The sequence below is a fragment of the Chelonoidis abingdonii genome, chromosome 18 (assembly GCF_003597395.2).
Source record: "Chelonoidis abingdonii isolate Lonesome George chromosome 18, CheloAbing_2.0, whole genome shotgun sequence".
In the NCBI taxonomy this organism is placed as follows: domain Eukaryota; kingdom Metazoa; phylum Chordata; order Testudines; family Testudinidae; genus Chelonoidis; species Chelonoidis abingdonii.
The window spans coordinates 14,399,523-14,423,162 of NC_133786.1; the positions used below are offsets into that span (position 1 = coordinate 14,399,523).

Here is a 23,640-nt window from a genome sequence, read left to right on the forward strand (position 1 = left end):
ATCCAGTGTCTTCAATGCAGGGCCAGTGCAACCCATTAATATTTGGGGGGCGACAACCACGGCGACCAGCTCTTCGGCCACCCTAGTCGTCGGCAGTAGTTCGGGGCTGGGACCTTTCGCTGCCTAGGGTGCCAAAAAAGCTGGCAGAGCTCCTGCTTCAATGCCTGCTCTGTTGGTTTTCCTTTCCTTCTGGCAGGGGTGGGGGGAAGCAGTGCTATCATTGTTTGTAATTGGTTAGTTTTTCTTGGTATGTCTGCACTTAAAATGCTACAGCTGCACTACAGCAACACTTCAGTACAGACCCTATCTATGCTGATGTGAGAGTTTCTCCTGTTGGCGTAGGTAATCCATCTCCCCGAGAGACAGTTGCTAGGTTGATGGAAGAATTCTTTCATCGACCTAGCATTTTCTACTCTGGGACTTAGGCCTGGTGTACACTAGAAATTTACTTTGGTGTAAGTACATTTCTCAGGGTTGTGAAAAATCCTCACCCCTGAGAGATATTGCTAAAAGAATTCTTCCGTTGACCTAGTTACTGCCTCTCAGGGAGCTAGATTATCTACGCCAATTGGAGAAGCCCTCCTGTTAGCATAGGTCAGCATTCTCAAACATCATTGCACTGTGACCCCGCTCTGACAACAAAAATGACAACATGACCCCAGGAGGGGGGAGGGGACTAAAGACGGAGCCCAGCACTATGGGTGAGAGTCCAAAGCTGAACTCAAAGGGCTTCTGCTCTGGGCTGGCAACATGTAACCTTAGCCCTGGGCGATGGGGCTTGGGCTTGGGCTTCAGACTTGCTGGAGACCAGGGCCAACACCAGCTTTGGAGACCCCATAAAAATGGGACTGCGACCCATTTTGGGTTTCTGACCCACGGTTTGAGAACCCCTGGCGTAGGTAGTGTGTATACTGAAGCACTGTAGTGGCGTAGCTGTAACAGTGCAGACGCACCACTGCAGCGTTTTAAGTGTAGACGTACCCGTCGATCATCTTAACAATGCTGCTAAGGTGTGTGGATTTTACACACCCCAAGAGATGTAGCTAAATTGACTTCATTTTCTAGTGTAGACCAGATGTCAGTGAATCAGCCTTTCTTAACAGAGGAAAAAAAGGAGGCTGCCCATGTGGCCTGGGTATCATATGCACCAGCAAAGGCAGAGGGCTGCCTCACACAATCCTGCTGCTGGGTGAGGTTCTTGAGGCCTGGTCAACTAATGAAATCTGTGCAAGGGCCATGGACAATCTGTCCTTTAGCAGGTAACTCCAAATGATGGTTTCCTACAAAAATGATTCTCACTTGTTCAGCTAGACAATTCAAAATCTGTTTGCAGAGGACGTTTTCAACATGCATGCACACTCTGAAGGTTTGTTTACACATGATAGTAAACAGCATCACATGATATAACATTGCTGATGCTCCCAGCCAGAATGCCATTTGTCCTGGACTGCTCCCATCTCTCTGGCCAATAAGAGATGTTTTTTCTCTGAAGGGAGTAAATTTTACAATATAATGCTTTAAAACTGATGTACACAAGGGCATGCGTGCACACACGTACACACACTGTGCTCTCCACACAGCCTGAATTATTGAAAGTTGTTGAACTCAACTTTTTAGCTAATTTTAATGTGTACTCTGAATAAAAATTTGTTGGCATTTTAAAAATTAATGCTGAAGCAAATGCAGTAGGATGAGAAATCTGGATCTCCTGTTTCAAAGTTAGGTTGCAGCAGGTCTCCATAAGAGGAAGTGTGCATGTGACATGCTGCTAAAGTCAGTCTTCTATGATAATGGGAAAGATGATAAAGTAATTTTACATGAACCATATTAATACTACATTAGGTATTGTGCCATCATTCAGCAGCCTTGCCTGGTGCTAATTATGTTGTCAGCTATGTGAAATGAAATGAAAGTGGGACTGGCTCTTACCTGCACCCCAATATTAAGCCGAGTTCCTTAGTTTACTTTCTTTTAGACAGGAATTGAAAATGTCCAATGAATGGAAAACCTGCAGGTTACTCCAGAGATGTGACAGCCAGGGACCAAACCTTAGTCAAGGCAAAATTAACAATCATTCTGCTCCCTCTTTCTCTCTTTAACAGAAACTACTTTTAGACTAACAGCTAAGATCTAAAATATATCGCAGTAAGCAAATATTTCACTGTGGCAGCTATTGGACATTGTGTTGCACTAATTACTGTCCCCTGCATTCTCTTTGGATTTCTTTTCTGTTCTCACAGAACATATGTACTAATGTGTTACTGGGATGATTGTTTCTCAAATTGACTGGGGAGAGGGAAATGGATTGAATGGTTCATGTTCCATATAAAAGGAACAAAGTAGACATTTTTAGTATAATTCCTGTACAGTCTCCTGACTGGAGTATATATGAATGTCAGATGTCTTCTGTTTGAACAGTCAAAAGATTAGAATTATCTATGTAGTTACATAATATAAATTTTTCACTGCGTCTGATGATACACAAAAACCTTTTAAAATAGTTCTAAGAAATAAGCTTTATTAATGAGAGAGATTCTATATCTCCTCTGAGCTGTAGTGACTTGTCCAATGTTTTGAGTCAGGCATATTGCTAGAATACACCCTCAGAATTTATTGGTGGTGGTTATTTTTGGCTTGCTACTAACCATTTAGCTATAAATCACCTTGCATTTTTTAAACTGGTTTAATCCAGCAAATAATGAAGCATGTCATGTTCACTGGCCCCTCCTGTTTGAATTCCACCACCAAAGATTTATTATTGTGATGCAATGAGTCTGTCTTTCAAATTGCTATACATACATCTGCTGCTGCCTGTGGTTTAATAATGAGTAATACCAGTACCATTACTGCACCTTTGCTGTTAATTGCACTACTGCCTCATGAGAGAGAGAGAGAGAGAGAGAGGATTGAATTGGAGACTGGCCTCCACTTGGGACAGTGAATAGAAGCTGCTGCCTATGCTGTTCCTGTTCTGGGGATCCATAGAGACTTCTTTTTCTAGGGCTAGCTGTCGTCCAGCACTAAATTTACTGTCACAAACATTATTAATTATAAAAACACACTGATCGTAGTGCCTGAGGTATGAGAAGGAGTAGCGTCCAGCCAGGTCTGTTGTTGCATAGATATTGGTTGTCTATATTCTATGGACACAATATAATTAGGCAGCAAGGCTGCATGTGGTGAGAATTCACTGTGAGACCTGGCCTACACTTAAAAATTAGATTGACCTACCTATGTCACTCAGGGATATGAAAAATGTTGTGCCCGAGCCTCATAGTTGGATCGACCTTATCCCTGAGGTAGATGCGGGTAGTTTGTTGGAAGAATTCTTCCATCGACCTCGCTCCCTTGTCCTGGAAAGATGGATTGCTACATTGGTGGGGGAAAACCCTTCCGTCAGTGTAGGAAGGGTCTATGCCATGGTGCTACTGCATAGTATAGACATATAGAGAGAGAGAAAGAATGGAGTGTAAATGTCATCTTCAGGTGACTAAACCTTGAAACAAAGCTGAAATATTATCATAGCAAAAGCCAATTTATTGGAGCTGTCCTGTTTCCATGGAAATAGTTCCTGTTTTATGACAAGGGAATATCAAACCAAAGCATGCATCACTGAAGGAAGGGACTATTGAGCCATGTTGCACAACGTGTCTTTTTTCTGGCTCTGAAGCCATTTTGCAGAGGGGCTTTGGTGAATAACTGTTGGTGTCTGAAATTGGCCAAAATCCTTCTCTTGTTTCTGCGTCATAAATGTTTGGAAGAAATTATTTTAATCGCAGGGTTATCGCATTTCCCTTGAAACATGCATTATTTTCATAGATTATCTTGCCAACCACGGCCGTCTGAGTGAGCCCGAGGCCAGACGCAAATTCTGGCAAATCCTCTCTGCGGTGGAATATTGTCATAACCGAAAGATTGTGCACCGTGACCTCAAGGCTGAAAATCTCCTGCTCGACAACAACATGAACATCAAAATAGCAGGTACTCAGAATACAGTTGATTCTAAATAAGACCTTATTTGTACCCATGGATGCACCTGATCTGCTCCAACAAATGAGTTGCTGTTGCTCAAGAGATTCCCGTAACAGTAAGTAGAAAGGCAAATGGGGACAATATTTTACATTTGTGGGTAATTTGTGATGATGGCAAGAAACACCAACTAAAAATAACTCCTAGTTTAGTTCGTTTTTGTCTTCAGGAATATGGAACTAATTTATAGAGTTGTGATGTGGTGTTTTTTGGGGGGTGGAGTCGGGAGAGTGGGGTTTTTTTTGTTTTTTTTTATAGTGTCATGACACTTCATTAACACTGCCAGATGTGCAGGTTAAAACAGAATTAATCAAGTAACTTCTTTCAACATAAAGCTCAAAATGGAAGCCTATTGAGTTTTTTTAACCATGCATGGTTTCATTTTAATAAATTTAGACACAGCAGATGTTCTGTGCAATGGGATAATTTTGCTGCTTGTTACTTGATTACAATTCCAAGAACCCTTCCAGACTGATTTTAGCCCTGACACTCTAGCATAGGGAAGGGTTGGGTGACACCCTGCCTTGGAGAACTGTTGAACTTTTGTCATTAGCAGTAGCCGGGGGACGGGGAGGTAGGGGAAAAGGAGTCTATGCAGTAAGAAGCTGGTTTGCAGTGAAGTAAACTTGCCAGTTCTGACAAGAAAGTGCAAATAAACTTTCAGTTGGCTGACAAAGCTGTAGAGATACTCTCTTAAGATACAAATCCCTATCACATCATCTTATTGTTGGACTTCCTACCTAGCTTTCCTGCAGTGGCTTAAAAGCCATTGCCATGATACAGGATGCATCTTGATCTCTGATATTTTCCATAAGGACAAGGCTGTAGAAATGTGTTAAAGGTGACACTCAACAGATTTTTTTTTAAAAATTGACGCCAGAAAAAAAAGGCAATGAAAAGGGAGGTGTATTTAATTTCAATGTGTGGTGCCTGCAGCCCCTGCTTGCCTGATCCATATCGCTGGTAGAACATTAGACTATTTCTAATTGCTGGTTTTAGACATACTGGAGGACATTTTTGGTTTAGGAAAGAAAGGAAGGATCCCTTAGTGTTATATTTTGGGTTAAACCTCCATGAAACTTGGGGGTGTAACAGCCACCCTTCGTTTAAAATAGTAGGAACAGTTAAGCTCCTTTATGAAATACTAGCTGTCTCTACCCAAAACAAAGATTCAAGGCCACTCGTGAATTTGAATTATGTGGACGGAGGGCTTCACTGGCTATTGTTTGAATAGGAAGTGTTTGGGGATGGGAGACAAGAAGCAGAGAGGTACATAGAAACAGAGAAGGAAACTCCAGACATAACCTGGATAAGTTTTGGTGTGTAGTCCTGAGAGAAGCCTGGAGGCTTCTGGGTCTGATGCTAGCTAAGAGAGATTTGGGAGTGTGAGGAAGGAAACAGTCTCCTGTTTGGTTCCTGCTGTGTTCAGGGAAAAGGAGGATTTTGTACATTTTTGTAAATAAACAAGTTTACAACAAAAGTACCTGACTCCATCAATTTCTTCTCTTAACTGGAATCTGCAAGACCCCAAATCTTTGGCTAGGTGCTCAGGTCAAAAACAGTAACGCTATAAAACAAGGGAGCAAATGGACAATTAATAGCTGGTTCTTGATGTCAAGTCCTGTGTACTTCATGGCCACACTTATGCATCCTTGTAGTCATCAGTGCTGCAACTATTTTTATACTGGGGTTGCTGAGATCCATTGAACCAAACTCTAAACCCTGGATATAATGGAAACCACTTCAAGCCAGAGGGTGCGGCAGTACACTCCGCACTCCTAATTCCTGCAGCACTCTATTGTCACACTAGAAAGTCTGCAGCAGCTTCAGATAAACTAAAAATGGAAGGCTTTTATTTCATGTAATATGAAAATGAATAGCACAGTTATTGCAATAGTCCCCATGTAATTTCATTTGATATTAAACTTCATTTTATTTTATAAATTTCAAGGTTTTTGTATGTTTCAGGATTTTATATTGCAAATGCATATCTGTTGGTGAAGTTGTCAGGAAACAGGAGGATTTTGCAGTAACTTTGTGTGGAAGTTGGGAGTTTTGGAGTAAGGGACAAATGGGGCTTTTGGCATGGAAGGCCATTTGAGAATGTGGACCAAGTGCATGAGCTGGATGTTATAATAAAGGCTTCAAAGTGAAATAGTAAATAATGTTCAAAATGAATTTGTATCATTCAGTTTCAGAATTAGCACCCCATTAAAATTAATTGAGCGATTAGCATTGTTCTCTCAGAGCTATTGGTGACAGATACCTGAATTGTTACTGAGGGGTTTAGGCAGTTCTCTAAACGTCATTCTACGACTTGAGCAGCTTTATCGGTACTAGCACTGATAGGACACTCAGAGTGTTGTGGGGGCTTTTTTGTTTACCATTGTGTCATCTGAATTTGCATTGACCATTGGTAAGGCTAAGTTTTTATCATGGATATTTTTAGTAAAAGTCGTGGACAGGTCACAGAAAATAAACAAAAATTCACGGCAGCCTATGACCTTTTCCTGACTTTCACTAAAAATATCCCTGACAAAAGGGGTAGGTGGTTCAGCACCCACTGCTGCTGGGGCTTCCGGGTCCTCCACTGATGCAGTGTGTGGGAGCTCCGGGGTCCCCCTGCTGCAGGGTGCACTCGCCTCGGGCAGCTGGTAGCTGCAGGGTCGTGCAGCTGTGACTGGGCAGCTGTGGGGAGTCCCTGCTGGCTGCTGTGTCTTGCCGGCCGCCTGCCATGGCTGAGCATGCAGGGTCCCTCCACCAGATTGGGAGCTGTGAGAGTGGCACTGGCTGGGAGCTCTAGCCTCAGAGCAGAAAATGTCACAGAGGTCAGTGGAAGTCACAGATTTATGTCTGTGACATAATCGTAGCCTTAACCATTGGTTTGCAATCTGTTCATGTTTTCTAAGGTTTTCTTTGCACCATAAGTTTTAACGACTTATGACGGTTACAGTTATTACTATTTTTTAGAATGAAAGTTGAAATTCTGGAGCAGTACTTGGGCAAATTTTGCAGCTCAGAATTGCAGTGTATGTGGACCTATCTACTATCAGTAACTGTACTGAATTAATGAACATTCTTGGCCTGTTTTGTATGGTCTTTCATTTCCTCTTCTTCTGTTCATCTCTTCTTCCCCACCTCCTCCCTCCTTTTTATTTTCTTTATGGCATTTTTTTGTTCTATCGTTTGCCATGTTCAACCAGAATTGTTTTTCAGATTTCCTCCTCGGGGGTCTGAGCTGCCTTGATAGTTGTGCTGTATTCAGAGAAGGTCTCCTTTTCATAAATGTCCTTAGAGGTGCAGAGAAGGAAGTTCCCTGCCTCTCTGAACATTCCAGCACAAGCACAACAAAGGTTCACAAAAACACTATTTCAAAGGCATCCCAGGAGCCCTGTTAGCCAAGAAAAGGTTAGAGACATGAGCTGTTCTAGCATAGGGAATTTCACAGCATGCATTCTCCAGGATTCAAAAATAAATAAAAGCAAGGTGAAATTATAAAGTTATTAGCCAATTCCATTTACTGCTTATGTCAGGCTCTTTCTCTCTCTCTTCAGGTCTTCTGTAGTCCTATCACTGTATTGTCAAAATGCTCATTACTGTGCTGGCCTGTGGATAAGTATCCACATTAGCTAGTAGTCCCACACTTCACACTTTTCATATACTGCGATTCTTGTGTACAGCTTTGTCATACCCAGAGCAGTCCCTTTGTCCAGCAGTGGCTCTAGTGATGGCTAATCAGAAGACAGTCATAGCTGTCAGAAACATAATGGTGATTGGTGCCCAGCCACCTCTTTCATTAATTCCACAAAGTGATGAGCAGTGAATTTCACCCAATGTTTCACCCCAGACTGTGTGGTGATGTGTTGTCACAGAGGTCCTTGTCCTTTCTCCCCTTCCCCAGTGGGTCACTTGTGCTCAGATGGATGCAAGTTGTGTTCTTCACTGCCTCCAGTCATCAAATTGAGAAAGAACAAAAGGCAGCCAGGGGCCCAACTCCCATAGCTTAGTCCTCTTGGTCATGAAAATACTGTAATTTTTTTTTAAATAGCAAATTAAAGCAATTGATTATTTTGAGAGAGAGTTCTGCAAAGTCAGAGGAAAACCAGACCCAGCTGATATCTAACCCCAAGAGCGTTTCTATTGTTGTTGTAATGGCATTGGGCTTTTTGTACGAATTCTTTGGGCCCTCCCTCTGCTAGTCAGTCTAGCCATCTGGGAAATCCAGCCACACATCCAGTTCTGCCATGGAAGAACAAAGAGTCAACTGCCCAGCTGCGTTCTTCACAGTAACTTGCTGGTTCATCTCACTGCTTAATTTGCTGGCAAATCTGCTTCTGGCTCTTGGGGCTCTTATTCTGAAGCTTTTTCTTTTTAGTGGCCGAACACTTCTTAGTCAAATATAGAAATAGGAATAAAATTGCCCTGTGTGGTTCAGCTCAATGATGAAGACACTGAGACCCAAAAAACCTGTTCCAAAGAATGTATGCTGAAGTATTTGAGATTGTCACTCTTGCTGCTTAGGCTCCTCCTCCCTTTTCTCCCCCTCCTCCTCCCCAAGAGGCAGTACTGCAAGTTACAGGGTTTTTATTTAAAATTGCTTAAAAAAATCAGTGGAGAGAGGTCCAAGGAACTTTTGTCAACAGGGGTCTTTATGTAAGGCAAGTAAATGTTGATCCTAGGGAGCAATGAATCCTGATCTGATTGTTCTAGGGGATTATCTTCCAGATTTTTTTATATATATAAATAAATCCAAACTCAAAATGCATCCTAAATAACAAACATACATATATTAACAAGGCCCTCCATTTTATTTTATTCAAAATTACCAAGGGATTTATCATATGTTCATTACAAAAAAAAATTAAAATGGGTGGAAATTGGTATAAAAAGTTATCAGTTTTCTGAGTAAGCATCTGAGTTAATATTGGGGGATGGGAGAACAGAAAAAAGCAACAAATAGAGAAAAGTAAGTATTGAAAGTAAAAAGTTTTAATGCTGTGGTTGATTTCGTGAACTGTACATTAACAGTACATACACATGCACACGTCTTCCTTACATTGTGTATATTGCCTTACTTTAACATAGAGCCTTGTATTTACACTTACACTAATTTATTATTAACATAAATGCACCTACCTAATACTTTGGATTTCCTTAACATAATCAGTATTTTCATGTACTTCAGTGATCCAAAAATTTGGGTGAAAATTGGTAAAAATCAAATCGCTTTTACAGAACCTGGGAATTTTCTGATAAAAATTGAAAACAAAGGGCCTTCTATACAGCCCAGATGAAATGTCTGCTTGGGGAGGGATGAAGTTAGGGGCTATTACACTAATGCATTCTCCTTCAGATTTTATCTTGCATTATTTTTTAGTGCTAACCAGACAGTCCCATTTGTTCTGATCAGAAACGGTTTGCCTCAGGAAAAAGTCAAACTATTTTTATTCTTTGAGTTTACTTGATTTTGAAGGGATTATTGACTGCTTCTGTACTATGGCTCCACCAAATAAAATCTGTGCGCTCTGTAAAGGTGTTCGGAAAATAAGCATAGCTTCAATCTAGGATGAAACGATGAGAAGCTGTCTCAATACTTCCAGCCCATGAGAGCTTGGATTAGGATCTCTTATAGACTGAGAGTCTCCAGAGATCACATGAACTTGATTGCAATTGTGGTTGAACCAAATCAGGTAGGAGTGACTATTATTTTGAAGTAGAGTGCGCTGCTGGCTTGTCTTGCTGGTGGACAGTAAAATATGCACTGACATCAGAATGGCTGATCAGTATTCAGTTCATGAAGTGGGTCAGGTTTATTCCTACTGCACTCATACCTTTTCTTTATCAGCACCCTCTCTCACAATTATCTCCTTCACTCGTATCACCATCATAACTAAAGATCTGTGTGCCTCCATGAAGCCAGGCAGGTGGAATTCTGTTGGTAATTTTTAAAAAGTGGATTAATTTAACCCTGAAGCTATTTGCTCTTCAGCAGGAGGGTTTTTACATCTGTGAATTAAAACCCACCTCAGAGTGTAGAATGCACAGCAAAAATTGCAGAGGTTCTCTTATTTCTGGGAAATAGCTTCCATTTTTCAGCTTGAAAACTGGTTTAAAATCTTATTCCATTGTTTCCTTTTTTTAACAGATGCCCATTTAAATTATGTAAAGACAAAAATTACACCTCTTGGATTCAATTTTTTTTTTTAGTTTTAAGTAGTTTATTATTTTAAAGGAGTAACAAGGAAAAGAAGCAAAATGCCAAGATCCTGCAGTCTGCAAATGTTGGTCTGAATGAACATACAGTTTATACAATTGAAAACAAAACTGTGAATGATCGTATATCTGAAGCACAGATGCAGGCAAAGGTTAAGAAGATCAAGATCACTCCATTGTACAATCTCAGCCCTTACAGCAGGTCCAATTGCAGCCCTCCTAAGATTCTCAGGATGTCATATGCTCTATGGAGGGCTTTCTCTTGAATAACACTAATATTCTTTAAACCTGATTGCTAGATCTGGAACAAGAAATATTAACAAAATTCATGTTATATTAAAGGGATCATCTCTGATCCAGGATGAAGTGTGATTATAATGGAACAGCAGTTACAAAACACAAAAACATAGAAATGAAGAAAAAACTTTTTTTGTTTTGTATTTACTTGAGTACCTGTCACTCTAATGCTCTTATCAAAGCAAACCAATCAAACTAAAAATAAATAAATCAAACAGCCCACATGGTATACCTTAAATGTGAGGCCATATACAATACTCTGTCTAAATCTGAGTGGTTGCTTTTTTTTTTATCCAAATACATTTTTAACAATCGTATTAGTATGTGGGTTTTATTTTTTAAAAAATTAGAAGACAATTGTAGAAACCTAGAGAAAATAAGAAAAGGGTAGTTTGTTATTACAAAGATATGGCCTAACAGCTGACATTGAACTCTGGATAGTTATCCAAACAGGTAATTTATCTTGTCCAACAGTGGAATGTGTTGGATTTGTAAAAATCTGAGCAATTTGCTGGAATATATATCCCTAAGTATCTGAGATTTGTGTTATATGAAGACATCCAATCTGAGTTAGTAGGTATCCGACTTGGGCTGTACCCTATTGCCAATGCATGCCATTTTTCAACATTTACTTTAAAATCCAAGAGAGAGAGATGTTCCTCAGGAACTGAAGGGGATGGAGTTGAGGTTGTAGGATTGGAGATAAAAAGCAATATGTAATCTGCATATATGGCAACTCTGTACTCAGTGTTGTTCAGAGAGAAACCTTGAAAAACAGCTAGTGTTTGGGGTCAGCAAGATAGTGGACAACCCTGTCTAGTCCCGTTCTTCAGAAAATAAGATTCAGATTTTTCCACCGTTAATCAAAAGGGACATTCTTGGGGAATCTATAAAATGGCTCTGTCCAGGACATAAACGTCTCCCCAGATCCCTGTTTCTCTATTGTGTAAAAGAGGTACTGCTATCCACACCACTCGGTCACTGTCGGTCTTAGCATCCGGGGTAGTATAAATTTTGGATGTGCCGTGCCACCGATCAAGTGGGGAGCAGGAGGTTGACGCCTTGCAAGGGCCATGCTGTCTAGTTATAAAAGCTACTTGCCCTTGGTGTAGATTTAGTGACTATTAAATAAAAACAATGAAGTTATTTGGTTATATAATGTAAATAGTTTACAGAATTCTGAGAGAGGAGAATCACAAGAATCCTTCATGTCCTAGAAAAAGACACATTTTTTACACCTGACCAATCCAGTGTAAAGGCCCTCTCTCTTCTTTTGTTCAGAAAACCCAAGTTGCAGTTGAGTAACCTCTATTTTAATGTCTTGAGCTCTGGCCTTATCTGGATCCCTTCCTGGATTCATTAAGATGCTTACTGAAATATTAGCACTGCATACAAGAGAATGTTTTGTATCAGGGGTCAGCAACCTTTCCGAAGTGCTGTGCTGTGCTGAGTCTTCATTTATTCACTCTAATTTAAGGTTTCGCGTGCCAGTAACGCATTTTCATGTTTTTTAGAAGGTCTCTTTCTATAAGTCTATAATATATAACCAAACTATTGTTGTATGTAAAGTAAATAATGTTTTTTAAATGTTTAAGAAGCTTCATTTAAATTAAAATGCAAAGCCCCTCAGACCGGTGGCCAGGACCTAGGCAGTGTGAGTGCCACTGAAAATCATCTCACGTGCTGCCTTTGGCACACATGCCATAGGTTGCCTACTCGTTTTATATGGACTTCTGTATTGTTATAAACAACTAGTTTAATTTTTTTCAAGACAATGCCGTGGGGGTATTCTGGCAGCTTTGATAAAACTTGGAGTTTAAAATGATATGAATACAGCAACATATTCTAGTAAGTACCCAGAGTGCAACCAGGTAGTACATCAGAACATAGTCTAAATTAGTTAAAAAGAATTTTAAAAAACTTCAAACTAAAGCTCTGCCTACACTACCCGTGCTACAGCACCACAGTTGGAGTAGTGCAGACACTTCCTACATCAGCAGGAGATTTTTCATCAGTGTAGTTATCCTCACTCCAAAAACTAGAGCCATGCTGGAGAGGACCCTGAAGGATGCCATCTGCTGCCAGTATGTGGAAAACCTGAAGCACAAGCCGGACCAGGGCACGGTATTCGAGGTGACGTGCAAAGTGGAACACCAGCAACCACTTCCTCCTCGGGGGCAGCTTGAGCCAATTTGCTAACAGGAGATTCATCCATGGGGCCCGGCTCAACTGTGTTCCTCTGAACGGAGCTGTCTGCCACAGGAATTGGGACAAACAATGTAGGAAGGGTGGCTATGCCCACGAGACACTATCCCACGTCCTGTGTAGCTGCATGCCCCATTCCAGAGCCTGGCAGCTGCAATGCAACACCATCCAAGATCGCCTGGTCAAAGCCATCCCAGCACCCATAGGGAAGGTTGCTGTGAATTCCACCATTCCCAGAGTGGACAGACAACTGCGACTGGACATCTTCACCTCCAGCAAGGACTGGAAGAAGATCATCATGGTGGACGTCACAGTGCCCTTTGAGAAAAGGGCCCCAGCCTTCCACGATGCCCGAGCTTGAAAGGTGGAGACATACACCCCTCTGGCCGACACCTTGAGAGCTTGGGGTTACCAGGTTCAGAGACACGCTGATCGTCTGAGCCTTTTGTATATGGGACACCAGTAACGAGCGAGTGTTGCGGGAATGCGGAATCAGTCAATGCTATGCTCGTCTGATGCGGCAACTCATGGTGTCGGATGTCGTCAGTTGAGGGACATCTACATAGAACACATCACCGAACATCGACAATAACAGGAGGGATGAGCTGGAGTGCTGATGAGAAGCGCAGCAAGGAAAGTAACTGAAAGACTTCCCTGATAGGGTAGGTTTTCCATTTAGGAAATACAATCTAATTCTCAGTTACCGGGGAACAGTCTCCATTCATTGATATACTTTGCTTTCTACAAATAAATCTCTGTACAACTTCTCATGAGTGATGTACCTGAGTACCTGGATGCTAATATCCAAACTGTATTCTTAAATTTATTCACCTAAATTTGGATTATTGCTGATTATGTACTTTATGTATCATATGACTTTTAAAAACAAACTGTATTGGTGGATAATCTAAGCAGTACACCCAGATGTACAGACACTCTTTTCTCATCTGATGTATTACATAATTTCTGTTTAACATTAGTTTTAATAAAATTGTTAATCCAGCTCTCTGAGAGGCAGTAGACAGGCACAGTTAGGTCGTCAACATATACTGGGGTTTAGGCTGACCTAACTATGGCACACAGGGCGTGAATGTTTTCATAGCCCTGCGTGACGTAGCTCGGTTGATCTAATTTTTAAGTGCAGACCAGGCCTAATTTTTGCTTTCTTTGGGAATTGTAACAGCACCTTGTACGTTTTTCTGCAAGACAAGTCACTGTAATTTTACCCCTTTGAAAGTACGTGTGGTCAGATATGGAAAACTCTTAATAATAGCACCTGAACAACACTGCAGTTCTTGGCAAAACCCTGGTCTCTATCTGCAGCGCTAAGAGACTCTTGGAGATCTTAACTGATCTGACAAATTCAAGATAACTGAGGGGAGAGTTCAAACTTAATGATACCTACACAGATGGCAAAATTCTTCTGAGGAAAGAAATTGCCTCAGGTCTCCTGAAGTATTGTCAAGGTTGCTAAGCCAGTTATGTGTGAAGAAAAACTGTGTCAAAGTGAATTAAAAATTTCACAACACAAGTCTGGCTGTGATAGGAATAAGGCAGGCGAGAAGCAGTGACTGGGTGGTCTTTTGTGTTTTTTTTTTTTAATTTATACTATTTTATTAAGTATTTTTCACAACTTATTTTGCAATTATTGGGTCTCAGGGAGGAAGAAAGGGAAATGTGGCATGAACTTTATATTCTGTGAGTTTCACTCAGATACAGAGCTGGATTGTTATTGATCCCTTGCCTCTCCAGCTAACAATGATGTACCACAGGGCCATGGAAGAGACTGTGCTTGGATGCCTGTCTAGATAGCTTGTCTGCCTTTTTGCATGTTTTCAAAATGTGATGTCCCTCCACCTTATATGGTCTTTCTGGAAGTGTATGTGATAGGCCCTGGGCCTCCACTCTTCCCAAGGAGAGGAGCCCCATGTTTCCAAGACTGGGATTTTTGGCTTCAGCATCTCTGTTTCTCAGTGTGATTTCTTGAACTAGTCCAAATGAGCTTGGACCCACTGGAGACGTCCCCTCTTAGGAGCAATGCAACCAACAGGTATTTGCAGTAATACAGAGCAGCCTTTTCAAAACAAGACCGTGTTTGTGAATATTTAGGGACAGTGGTGAGGCAAAACCTAAATGCATGTCCTGCCCTAACTTGCCAGGTCCTCCTTGCTTACTTAGGTGGGCCCCTCTGGGTACATTTACACAGCAGAAAACAAATAAAACATTGGCAGTGAGCCCCATAGCCTGAGTCAACTGAGGTGCTAAAAATAGCAGACATGGCTGCTCGGGCTGGAGACGAACCTTCAAACCCAGCAAAGAGGGAGAGACTGGGGAGCACAGGCTCTGAGTTTCTCTCCTGTTCAGGCTCCAGCCCAAGCCCAAGCCCAAGCCTAAACATCTACCCTGCCATTTTTAGTCTGGCCGTGCAGGCTCCACTAGCTCAAATCAGTTGACCCAGGCTCTGAGACTCACTGCCACTGGTCTTTTTTGCTGTGTAGATGTACCCTCTTTGCCCTGGAAGACAGGCAGTGCTTTCTTGTAGCAAACCTCCCTCTCCCTGCCCAGTGGACCCAGAGTGAATTACTCCATTTGCTGGAAGAGTAGGATTCTTACTGCCCTCTCCTGCCATTTTAGTTCATCAGTCACACTGCATTCTCATGGATGCCTTCCTCCCTTGGGAAAGAGTTGTGGTCAGACAAGTAATTGTCCATCCACATCTAGCAGGTCCCTTTGGCTGGCAGTTAAGTTATGCAGTCTTTAAAGGTTAATGGTTCGGTCATGGGTCTCCATTCTGTCGCCCAAGGTCGCTCTCTTCATACGTTGAGAATTTTTGATAGTCCAATCATACCAACCTAGACACTTCTACAGGACCTGCACCCAGAATTCATTGCATATTCCCCCTTCTTTGGAAAGAAATTAATCCCTTACTACCAAAGGGGCAGCAATAAAATAGTAGTGAGTGCAGAAATTAAGTCACACAGACACTTAATAAAAATAATACAGAAATTTCCTCTGTTTTCTGTACATTTTTCAATTTGACTATTCTGTGCAAAAGACTGACAGAGAGAAGATGATTGATATGTAATGATGAACAGATGGATGCATGGATTTTAAAGCCAGAAGGGGCTATTGTGATAATTTAATCTGATTTCCTTCATGCAAACTATGGCCCGTGGGCTACCTCCAGTATGCGGGTCCCTCCTGCTCAGTCCCTGAGCCCTGGCCCCTCCCCTGCTGTTCCCTCTCCCCCGCAGCCTCAGTTCACTTGCCACCAGTGTAATGCTCTGGGCAATGGGGCAGCAAGCTCTTGCTGGGCAGCACAGCTGCAGAGCCGAGCCCGACCCGGAGCTCTGTGCTGTGCCATGGCGTGGCTGGCTCAAGTCGGGCGATATGATTGCCTGTCTTGGTGCTTTGGACGGTGTGGCTGTAGCACCGCCAGCCACCGGTGCTCCAGCCAACGCGCTAAGGGGGCAGGGAGCAGGGGGGTTGGATAGAGGGAAGGGGAGTTCGGGGTGGTGATCAGGGGGTGGGGGTGTGGTCAGGGGTCAGGTTTGGCAGAGGGCAGAGAATGGGAATTGAATGGGGGCAGGGGTCCCGGAGTGGCAGTCAGGAATGAGAGGAAGGGTTGGATGGGGCGGTGGGGGACAGTTGGGGCAAGGGGGTTCCCGTCAGAGGACAGGCAACAGGTGCGGTTGGATGGGGCAGGAGTCCTGGGGGGCTGTCAAGGGGCAAGAAGCAAGGGGAGTCTGATAGAGGGAAGAGGCCGGGCCACGCCTGGCTGTTGGGCGTGGCACAGCCTCCCCTAACCAGTCCTCCATAAAATTTTGGAAACCCGATGTGGCCCTCGGACCAAAAAGTATGCCCGCCCCTGTGACAGATGCTATAGGATGTTACCACTAATTCCTGCATAAACCTAATAATTTGTAGTTCAGCTACATTTTATCATCTAGAAACAGATCTAATCTTCATTCAAAGATTCCAAGCAATGGCTAATCCACCCTATGCTACATTTCAGTTTTTGAGATGGTCTATTTGATTTATAATAAAGATGGCTCATGCTGTATACCTAATCCAATAATTAAATACCAATTGAAGGGAACCTACATAGTGTTCATATACACAGGTTTTGAAGGAAGAGCAAATTATTGTTTTCTTCTACAAAAATGGAAGTGTGCTAGTATCTGAATTCTGGTAGCACCATCAATGTGCTAGGGCTGTGCAAACTCAGGTGAAGACATAATCCCTCTTGTGAAGAGCTAACTATCTAAGAAGACAAGTAGTATATGAAATATAGAGGAGCAGTATAAAACACAGAATATACATTTTACCACCAACACCACCACCCCACATACACAATAAAAATCCATAATCTTCAAATACCCTTTGACTTAACCAATGTTAACTGGCTATATATTTGTAGACATTTTGACAGTGGTGGGTCTGGAGGAGAGTGATGAAGAAGGCGATAGTGGCCTTCTAGATCAGGTGAGGGAGAGTATTCAATTCATAAAACATTGTGGAAAAATGCACAAAGGCAGCCCATCCATTGACATCTCTTACTCTTGTTTTCCAAGAAGAGAACCCTGAGATACGACTAGTGTCTGTTTTGTTATTGGTGGGAATATTGGGTAGGGTTAACTTGAGATGGGTTGAGGATGACAATGCAATATCAAAGCAAACAGAATTCCAATGTTGTGATGATTATTGGTAGTGTTTGGTTATTAATAAAAATGCCACCAAATGATTACCTTTAGTCTTGTACTTCTCTCATGATGGCAAGTTCTGTGGTGTATCTTGAACAGGATAGATGGCTTATATAAAGAAAATCAGTTTGTGAGCAGTGCATGAGATGATAAAGAAATAGGTGGGGACCATATGGTTCCTGTCGAGCAAAAACACACACGGCTATTCTTTATAAAAGGAAACTGGACTTGGCAGTTCCCCTTGAGTCCTGATGTGTTGGAGTCATCTGAGAGTGGTGTTCCCTGAGCATATCATGTGAATTGGAGATGACAGAAAGGTTGCCCACAATCCATTTAATGAAATGCTGTGTAAGTGTAAGAGAGGGTGGAGCAAAGCGTCATTTCAGGAATACCACTGGGTTTCAGTGCTTGGTAATGTCCAGACAAAGGTTCTAAGGAGAGAGACACTGATTTCTGTTTTTTGCTTAGGAGATGATCAGCCATTTAATCATGATTACTAACTCAGTGTGGGATCTTGGGCAGATTAGTTAATCTCTGCCTCAGATTCCTCATCTGTAAAATAGGGATATTTCTCATCAAAACACCCCCTATAAGGTAAGACAAGCTGAATAATAAATGCTTTGAGATTCTTGGATGGAAGGAGTTACACTGTAAAGGTGCAAAGTATTATTAAACTTCATGGAACAAGGAGTGAGGTCAGTTCAGAACTAGTCTAAGTGTAAGTTAGTGTAGACATTTATTTCCTTTGTCTGTGTCCAGTACCAAACCCAAGATAACAGTGGGTGAGTGGAAGGAGGAGAGGGATAAGGCGAGGAGGAAATGGTATGAACTGCCTTTGTAATGTGACTGAACTGCACACTTTAATTGCTCACGTGGACCAAAACCAGTCATACTAAAAGGCCAGTTTATGGGAGGAATTCCCCTTGAATAGTCATACTGGGTGAATATTGACTTAATGTTTGCATCACCTTAAACCATGTTTCCTGCTGCAGTGATTTCAATATTGTGTTCTAAAGAGAGCTGACTGGCCACGTGGCATTGTCTTTCTTTGTTCCCAGCTGCTATATTTAAGTAATAAACAGTAAAAAATACATTGACTATTTTGCAGATGGTACTTTACACATAAGCAGTTGTTGTAGCTACTAATGGTGCTATGCTATCATGAATGGGAGTGGGGTATCCAGGAGACAGTCTTTCTATTAAGATGTAATCTACACTGTGAAAAAGCTTGCCACCACCCTGATATTACAGGAATCTTGTTGAAATTCTGTGTGACCCACTGAGTCAGATTTGATTGTTTCAGTGCTTGGTTCTGCTGAATTTCATCACACTTGATTTGACGCATTACAGTACATAAAGTTAGAGAAAATTATATGAGCTCTAAGGGTATGTCCACAGTGCTATTTTTAGCACTCTAGTTCAAGCCCTGCTCCTGCTGGTCTGTCTATCCAGGGTGGGAGGCTGACTCCCAGCTGAAGTGTAGACATACCCTAGGACAATCTTGTAGCCTTATGTTAGAGAAATGCACATACCTTTACTCTACACTGAAAATAAATCTTGCAATTCCAACTCCATATACGTGCCATTCCAGAGCAAGGTTAGTTTTACTTAAAATTGTCAATTCCTCTGACTGTGGGATTAGCTTGTGTTTTCATATAGTTTTAACAGTAACACTGTGTTGCTGTGCTTGTGAATTGCAGGGTCTTTATATGGTTTTGTAGCACAAGTCATATGAGGCGAGAGCCGAGTCCTTTCCCAAACATAATATAACAAATGCAAATACAGCAAAATGAAGTGGTATCAGTGGTGCCTGTACAATGTCTACTAACCACAGTGTTTATCAGTGAAGCTATCTGCTGATGACCGCCACATGGTATTCACATGCCTCTGAGGTATTCAGAGGTTGATAGGACTAAATCAATAGCCTGATTACTGTAAATCAACACTGTTGACTTTCACAGAATTCCCCAACACACCAGTGCACAGTTACACATTAAAAGCTCAGCTACTGAGGAGGCTAAAGCTTTATCACCTGAAAAAATACAAGCTGAAATCTTATATTGTATGGCTTGTTGTTCTCTGGAAAAGTTACCAGGATTACTGCTTCAAGAAGCAGCTAAACAGTGGCTAACACCAAGTTAGACTAATGCTGAGCCTATATGAAGTCCTGCACAGTACATTGGATTGTGGGCCTTAGATTGCTTGTGACCTGCTATTGTTACATGTCTCAGAGCATGTCTACCCTTAAAATGATACAGCGGCACATCTGTAACACTTAAGTGTAGATACTACCTATACCAGTGGGGCAGGGCGGGGGGGGGAAGGGTGTTCTCCTGTTGGTGTACATAATCCACATCCCCAAGAGGCAGTAACTAGGTTGATGGGGAAAAAATTTCTATCACCTTAGCGCTGTCTACATGGGGACTTAAGTCAGCTTAACAATGCTGCTCCAGGGGTGGTTTTTTCCACACCTGACTGATGCAGATAAATTGACCTAATTTTCTAAGGTAGACCTGTGAGAGTCTGTATATCACCCTTTTTACAGGACTATGATAAATTTTGTACAAAATATGCCTTATGGGGTATCATTCGAAAACTCATACTGTGCTGATCATTATTGTCCTGGTAAAATGTGTGTGGTAACATTGTATGTAAAGTTAGAAGTTTCTACTATATGATACTATTAAGATATGTTCCAAGTCTGCGGAGCAGTCACAAACCAGTTCTCCAGAGACAAAAGACTAGGCAATGTCTCAGCCAGGTGTCAGCAAAATCAAATGGATGTCACCTGGTTAAGTGGCCGTTCTTTGGCAGGAAAGAGGGTGTGAGTGAAAAATCTACATCTTGACAAAGAAACAGCTTGAGGTTCCTATCCACACAAACTTTGTCTCCTTTAACCTGCAGCTGGAGATGCTTCTCAAAGAAGAGAAAGAAATTCAGCCAGTAAGATTGCTGAAACGTGTTGAGAGAGACTTTGCTTTGAATTCACTTATCTTGTTAAGTTAGGCATTAGTTGCATTTTACTTTTATTTTCTTGTAACCAATTCTGACTTTTATGCCTCATTAGTGGTAATCACTTAAAATCTATATTTCTGTAGTTAATAAACCTGTTTTACTCATTTATCTCAGTGTGTTTGGATTGAAGTGTTGGGGAAACTCCATTTGGGATAATAGGATTTGTGCATATCATTTTCTATTAATAAAATGATAGGCTTAATATGAGCTTGTATTGTCCAGGAGAGAACTGGGCAGTATAAGATGTACATTTCTGGGGAAAGTCTGGGACTGGGAATATGCTGGTGTTGCTCTGCAGTGTAATTTCATGAGTGGCTAGCTGTAACACTTACACAATATAACTGGGAGTAACTTACCTGCTAGAGCAGGGGTAGACAACCTATGGCACAGGTGCCGAAAGCAGCACGCAAGCTGATTTTCAGTGGCACTCCACTGCCTGGGTCCTGGCCACTGGTCCGGGGGGCTCTGCATTTTATTTAAAAGAAGCTTCTTAAACATTTTAAAAACCTTATTTACTTTACATACAACAACAATAGTTTAGTTATATATTATAGACTTATAGAAAGAGACCTTCTAAGAATGTTAAAATGTATGACTGGCACACAAAACCTTAAATTAGAGTGAATGAATGAAGACTCGGCACAGCACTTCTGAAAGGTTGCTGACCCCTGTGCTAGAGGCTGTGTGCCAGCAGACGAGGAGTGGTAGTTCTCACAGCAAAGCAGTGTAAAAGGCACCCTGGATTGGAGAACTGAGGGAATACAGCTGTTCATCAGTCCAGACTATATCCGGGGTAATGTCACACCCAGGCTTTAGTTCCCTACAGAAGCCCATTAGTTAACATTAAAGTTAGGGTTTGTCTAACTCTTGAAGGTTTTTAAACAAAGAATATGTCTATCCCACTCCCTTTACTGCTCCCCCTTTCCCCGTGGAGTTTTTTCTTCCTCTTTGAGTACCAACAGTGATTTACTCCATACAGAATGGTCCATGATCCAAGGACCTAACACTTCAAATTGGTATATGAAAAAAAAGCATCTCTCACAAAACAAGGAAGAAATCCTGGCCCCACTGAAGTCAATGGCAAAACCTCCACTGATTTAGTGGAGTCAGTTTTACAAGAGAGGAGAAGGTACATTGCAGTGGAGGTTTATTTTTTAAAATGTATTAATAAATAGTTAACGCCACTTGGTTGGTTAGCACTGAGTGGCTTTGTTGAAGGAAGGGATTCGGAGGAGGAACTTTAAACAAGTGTGCCAGGAGTAGCACTAGGGTGTGTCACAAAGGAGTATGGAAGAAGTCAGTGAAGTGTGGACAGGGTAAAGCGAAAAAGAAGGATGGCTAGAAGTAAAAGCAGAGGCGCAGATCAGAGTTGTGCTGAGCATTGAAGGCATTGACTAGGAAGTGTGTGTGGAAGGCAGAAGAGAGCCAGGAAGCTGCAATGGACACACAACATTCCCCACATTTTGTTTTATTGCTTTATCTGTTGGCACCTTGAGGATCGGTGTATTTTGTCTCTGCTGTCCTGAATTAGTCATTCATTAGCTGAGGACCCTGATGTCCATTGCAGATACACAGACAAGTTGATGGCACATAACTGCTCTCTTAAAGTCAAAGTTAATAGCTATTCAGAAGCAACCTTTCCAGAGACGTTGTCAAAGTCCAAATCAGTAGTCAAAGCCTGAAAGGGACATCAGCTTAAAACTTACACTGAATGTTTTTGTACCTACTGTTACATGTAACCGTGGTGATGACTGGAACTGAGAAAGAGTGGAGCAAACATACTTTCTCTATTTTTTTTTCCAAATTGTTTACTTTACTTTAAGCATATGTTAGCACTTTACTGGCCACTGTAGGAACACAGGGTACTGGGCTAGATGGACCTTTGGTCTGACCCAGTATGGCTGTATTTATGTTTGTATTAAGTCAGTTTTGATGTTTCCTCGCAGAGGCCACATTTCCCAATGGATAGGTCATTGGACTGGGATTCAGGAGACTCAGGTTCTGTGTGTTAGGTTCTCTACCACTGAAAAGCTGTGTGCCCTTGGTCAAATCACTTTCCTTCTCTGAGCCCAAAGAAAGCCTAGCTTACAGAAAGCCAAAGAGCTCTCAGGTTCAGTATTGAATCTCAGACATTTACACGTGAGTACATAGGCTCAGCACACAGCCTGGTTGCCACTCTCTCACTTAATTAGAGGAGGACATTGTTATAATCACAGATTTACCCCAGTGGTAGAAATTAACCAGTAAGTTGTGCTGGTTGGGATTGGGGCTAGTTGTGCAGTTACCGTTAAGAGTTAGCAGTCTGCGCTGTGAGTGAAAAATAACGTAAACGTCTCTTGTTTCGCAGGAAATACAGAGCTCTGACTGAAAGTGGTCCTTTAGACCCAGTCAGTGCATATCAGCACTGGATCATTGGTGGATGTAGGTTTAAAAATGTAGATGTGTTAAAAGAATTTTTTTTCTTTCCCTACAGATTTTGGGTTTGGAAATTTCTATAAAAGTGGTGAGCCTCTCACCACCTGGTGTGGAAGCCCCCCATATGCAGCCCCAGAAGTCTTTGAAGGGCAGCAGTATGAAGGACCCCAGCTGGATATCTGGGTATCATTATTTTATTTACTAGATTAAAATCACCTTTTAGAAATGAACATTGTAATCACTTCTGAATTTCATTTAGACCACAAGACAGGCTGTTCACCTCTGGCTTTGTTTTTCTAGACCAAGTCACACAGTGATCCTAAGGCCCAGTAGTTTTGAAGCCTAGGATCTTGCTTTGGAAAGTCACTTTGAATGCCAGGTTGTTGTTAAGGTTACATAGTAGGTGTACATGAAGTCACTGCACAAAATAATTTCGCTAATCCAAAAAGCTGTCACTGTTCTTTGCGGAATGTGAGGTTCTTCAGGTGCTTGCTCATGTCCATTCCAGTTAGGTGTGTGTGCGCCGCATGCATGATTGTCAGAAGGTTTTTCCTCTAGCAGTACCTGTCGGGTCAGCTGTGGAGTCCCTGCTGACCCGCCGCCTGCTCTGTTCCTTCTTACCGCCAGTGAGGGTTGTTGGAGCAACTCAGTCTCGCGTATTACAAATGCCTACTTAGCAGTCTTTCTTTGAATAGCTGTTGTAAATAGTTACCCATTAGTGTTAATTAGTTGTATAGTACTTAGCTGGGGGATCTTCCCAGAT

The 23,640-nt window shown here is 41.8% G+C and overlaps 1 protein-coding gene across 8 annotated transcripts in view; it reads left to right on the forward strand.

The window, feature by feature from the left end:
• SIK2 (salt inducible kinase 2) overlaps nucleotides 1–23,640 on the forward strand; it is a 104,192-nt gene that overhangs the window by 50,287 nt on the left and 30,265 nt on the right. For all 8 annotated transcript variants that reach the window (XM_032788056.2, XM_075073531.1, XM_075073529.1 and 5 more), the window contains 2 exons: nucleotides 3,820–3,981; nucleotides 22,936–23,060. In XM_032788056.2, coding sequence (XP_032643947.2) covers nucleotides 3,820–3,981; nucleotides 22,936–23,060 — 287 coding nt within the window. The remainder of the gene's footprint in view (nucleotides 1–3,819; nucleotides 3,982–22,935; nucleotides 23,061–23,640) is intronic.